Source organism: Helobdella robusta (assembly GCF_000326865.2).
Source record: "Helobdella robusta unplaced genomic scaffold HELROscaffold_48, whole genome shotgun sequence".
In the NCBI taxonomy this organism is placed as follows: domain Eukaryota; kingdom Metazoa; phylum Annelida; class Clitellata; order Rhynchobdellida; family Glossiphoniidae; genus Helobdella; species Helobdella robusta.
This window is the reverse complement of record NW_008705215.1, coordinates 854,606-857,974: the sequence shown is the minus strand read 5'-3', so window position 1 is coordinate 857,974 and position 3,369 is coordinate 854,606. Positions and strand designations below refer to the sequence as shown.

The window sequence follows — 3,369 nt, the reverse complement described above, 5'->3', positions numbered from 1 at the left end:
AGTCTGATATTGAACATTTTTAAAAATCTAATTAGTAAAAAAATTTAATTTCTAATCAATTTTCAGACCCTGTTATTAACAAGTTTGTTTGTAGTTCTCAAAATGAAACCCAAAATTATTGAAATTACCCATCGCGTAAAATTTAAACTTAAATTTTCCATTTTTTAAAAACTTTTATTAATTTAGTGTTTAAGTGATTTTAAAATTAATTAAAATTATATTAAAACACAACGATCAATTTATAACGCGTGATTGCTCAATGTTCTATTAAGACATTTCTCAATATTTGTGAGAGACTGAGTTTTTTTTATTTAATATATATTAACATAACACAACGTAAAATAATTGGCTCAGATTCACGACTCTATGTGCCCATATCCTAATATGGGCATTATTTTAATAATATATTAATAAATTAATTTACATTTGTGTCACACAAATTCAGAATGCTACTTGGTTCAGGAATTTTATAATTGGTTTAAAATTTGCAAGCATTACTTGAATAAATTAAAAAAAATTAATTATTACAAAATTTTAGTTTGCTCGTTTTTTAACCGTATAATGTGCTGAATATGACTGGTTTAATTTAAAGTTAATTTTTTGTTCAAATTACCTAAAATTATTTTAAGAAGTATTTGTAGAGTAGAGCATTGAAATAGACGCTATTTATTTAACAATGAAAAGCCAGCGATTCAAACAATTTCATTGTTCAGCAGTTGCAAATTTCGCTTAACAAATCAACTGAAAAAAACGTTGCAGAAATTACGTAGTGATTTTATTACTTGATAATAAATTCAACAAACTACTTACACGCGTACTCGATGAAGTATATATTGCAAGTTGTGAGCACTATCATTTAAATTATGTCTAACAATATTCATTTCGTTGTATTTCTGCTTTGTTTTATTTCTGTGAATGCAAATGATTTTTGTTCATCAGCCGCTTTCCAAACATGCACATCATGTCAGATTGATGATGCATTCATACTTTTGGATGGCTGCTTGAGACCAAACTTCATGAACCAGATGCCTGGCTATGTTCAACCAGATCATGTTGATTTTCAAGAGGAACTTTCAAAAATTGTTAATATAAAGAGCAAGACGAGAACATTGATAATAAAAAACACAGCACTAAATGAGTTTCCATCAGCCATTTGCACTATGAACAAAATCTCAGAACTTTGTATCAATAACACCAACATTCCATTCATACCAAATAATTGTATTAACAAACTGAAAACTTTGAAAAAAATTTCATTGCAGTTTAATCAAATTGAACATATCCAAAAGGGTTTGTTTGATGGGATGAAAAGTCTTGAAGAAATATTTTTGAGCAACAACAAGATAAACTCTGTTGACGTGGATGTGTTTTCAAACCAAACAGACCTTCCATCGTTGCATACGTTGGATTTAAGTAACAACGTGCTGACGAACGTCGATGCATGGGTCATCATTCGAGCAATATCAGTTGACAAAGCATCAATTAATCTCAGCTTCAACAACATTTCATTCTTTACAAATCAAAAAAATTGGTCATACACGTGCAGAGATTTCCAAGGAAAATCTTTAAATTTTAATTTGAACTTTCACAAAAATAAACTTGAACATATAAGTGACCTGCTGATTTTTTTTCCAAAATTTATTGATCTGGTTTGTCTTTTTATTCCTAAAACCAGAAGTTTTGTGAACATCGAACTTTTAAACAATAAAATAATTTGCGATTGTGTAGATTATGAAATAATAAACTTTGTTAATAGACTGCCTCACGCGAAATTGTTTGATAAACTTATCTGCTACACATCATTTCGAGTTCTTCCTGTAAAAGTTTTTTCTGTTCATCGCGAGGAGCTTCAATGTGGGATGACGCCCTGTCCGGATGGATGTTTGTGTAGAGAGATCCCACTTTATAGGAGTATTTATGTGAACTGCAATCACAAACACATTAATTTCTTGCCAAAAATTTTACCGGTGGAAACGAAAACATGGAGGATTTCAGACTTCCATTACAATTTAACTTTCAGTCACAATTTAATCGATTCAATTGAAGATAGATTTTATTTGAACAACACAGCCGTCTTAGATCTTAGTCATAATGGAATAAGAAAACTCGATTCACACATTATAAACTCTCTTAAAGTTCTGAAAGAATTATATTTGCATTCAAATCTTTTGACTACTCTACCGAACGATTTTTTGATCCGCACAAGCGGTCCGCACCAACTGAAGGTTATAAGTTTACACAACAACTCTTGGGATTGCTCATGTGAAAATAAATGGCTGAAGTCGTGGATGATAAATTTAACAAATCAAAACATAAGTTTGCTGAATCCGGACAGTGTTTTGTGCAGAACTCCAAAAAGACTAGTGAGTAAAAGCATTGTTTCTGTTGATGAAGTAGAATTTTGTGAGGACCCATATATTGTACAAAAAAATAAAATTTTAATTACCATTCTAATCCCAATTTTTACTATTTTGCTCGTTGCGATATTAATTTACATTCTGATAAAAAAATTCAAAGTCGAGTTGAACACGCATTTGAACATTCACATTCTCGATAGAGATGAGTGCGTAGGCGAGAACATGTTGTACGATGTTTTCATCAGCTGTGCCAATGCAGACCCCGACCGGTCAAAAGGACTTGCACTCTTGAGTTTACTGGAACTTGAAGGTTACAAAGTTTGCCATCCCGACAAAGACTTCATTGTTGGTCGTTTGGTTGAGGAGAACATTGTCGACGCAATCTGTTTCAGTAAGCGTGTTGTTTGTTTCTTAACGCAAAACTTTCTAAATAGTCCCTTCTGCATGTTTGAATTTGAAAAATCTCTGCAAAGAAATATGGAAAAAAACAAAGAAAGATTAATCGTTTTGTTAAACAAATCGTTTGAAGTGGACAAGAAAAAACTGCCGAGACACATGTTTAACTTCCTGAAGACGCATACGTACATCGAACTATCAAACAAAAACTGGGTCAATCAATTGTACTACAGTCTGCCTATCAACAAGTTTTGTGAAGGACAACAACCAATTTTTAGACAACTATCACAACAACAACACCAGCAACGCCAGCATCAACTACTACTTCAACTACAACAACCACCACCCCCACCACAAATGGCATCACCAAGAACAACTGCAACATCACAACCAGCAACCACAAATTCATCAACAACTCCTACTATATCACCACAAACAACCACAGCAACTAAATATCAACAAACAACAACATTACCACCAACCCCAACTACTACAACCACAACTACACCACCACCGGCAGCAACTACAGTAGCAGCATCAACGACAACAACATCAACCGCAACTGCATACCGGACTGACGTTGAAACTTCAAACGTATAATAATTTATATCAATGC

The 3,369-nt window shown here is 32.7% G+C and overlaps 2 protein-coding genes across 2 annotated transcripts; both read left to right on the top strand.

Annotated features, from left to right (window-relative positions):
• Window positions 1–1,160: 1,160 nt before the first annotated feature.
• HELRODRAFT_85907 (hypothetical protein) lies at window positions 1,161–2,291 on the top strand (the record flags this gene model as incomplete). The annotated part of the gene is made up of 2 exons (XM_009026531.1): window positions 1,161–1,402; window positions 2,021–2,291. Coding segments are annotated over 2 exons (513 nt in total), but the record flags the coding sequence as incomplete, so codon positions are not given.
• Window positions 2,292–2,669: 378 nt separating this feature from the next.
• Window positions 2,670–2,948, top strand: HELRODRAFT_126538 (hypothetical protein; the record flags this gene model as incomplete). Its single annotated transcript, XM_009026606.1, has 1 exon — window positions 2,670–2,948. A coding segment is annotated over one exon (279 nt), but the record flags the coding sequence as incomplete, so codon positions are not given.
• Window positions 2,949–3,369: the final 421 nt, after the last annotated feature.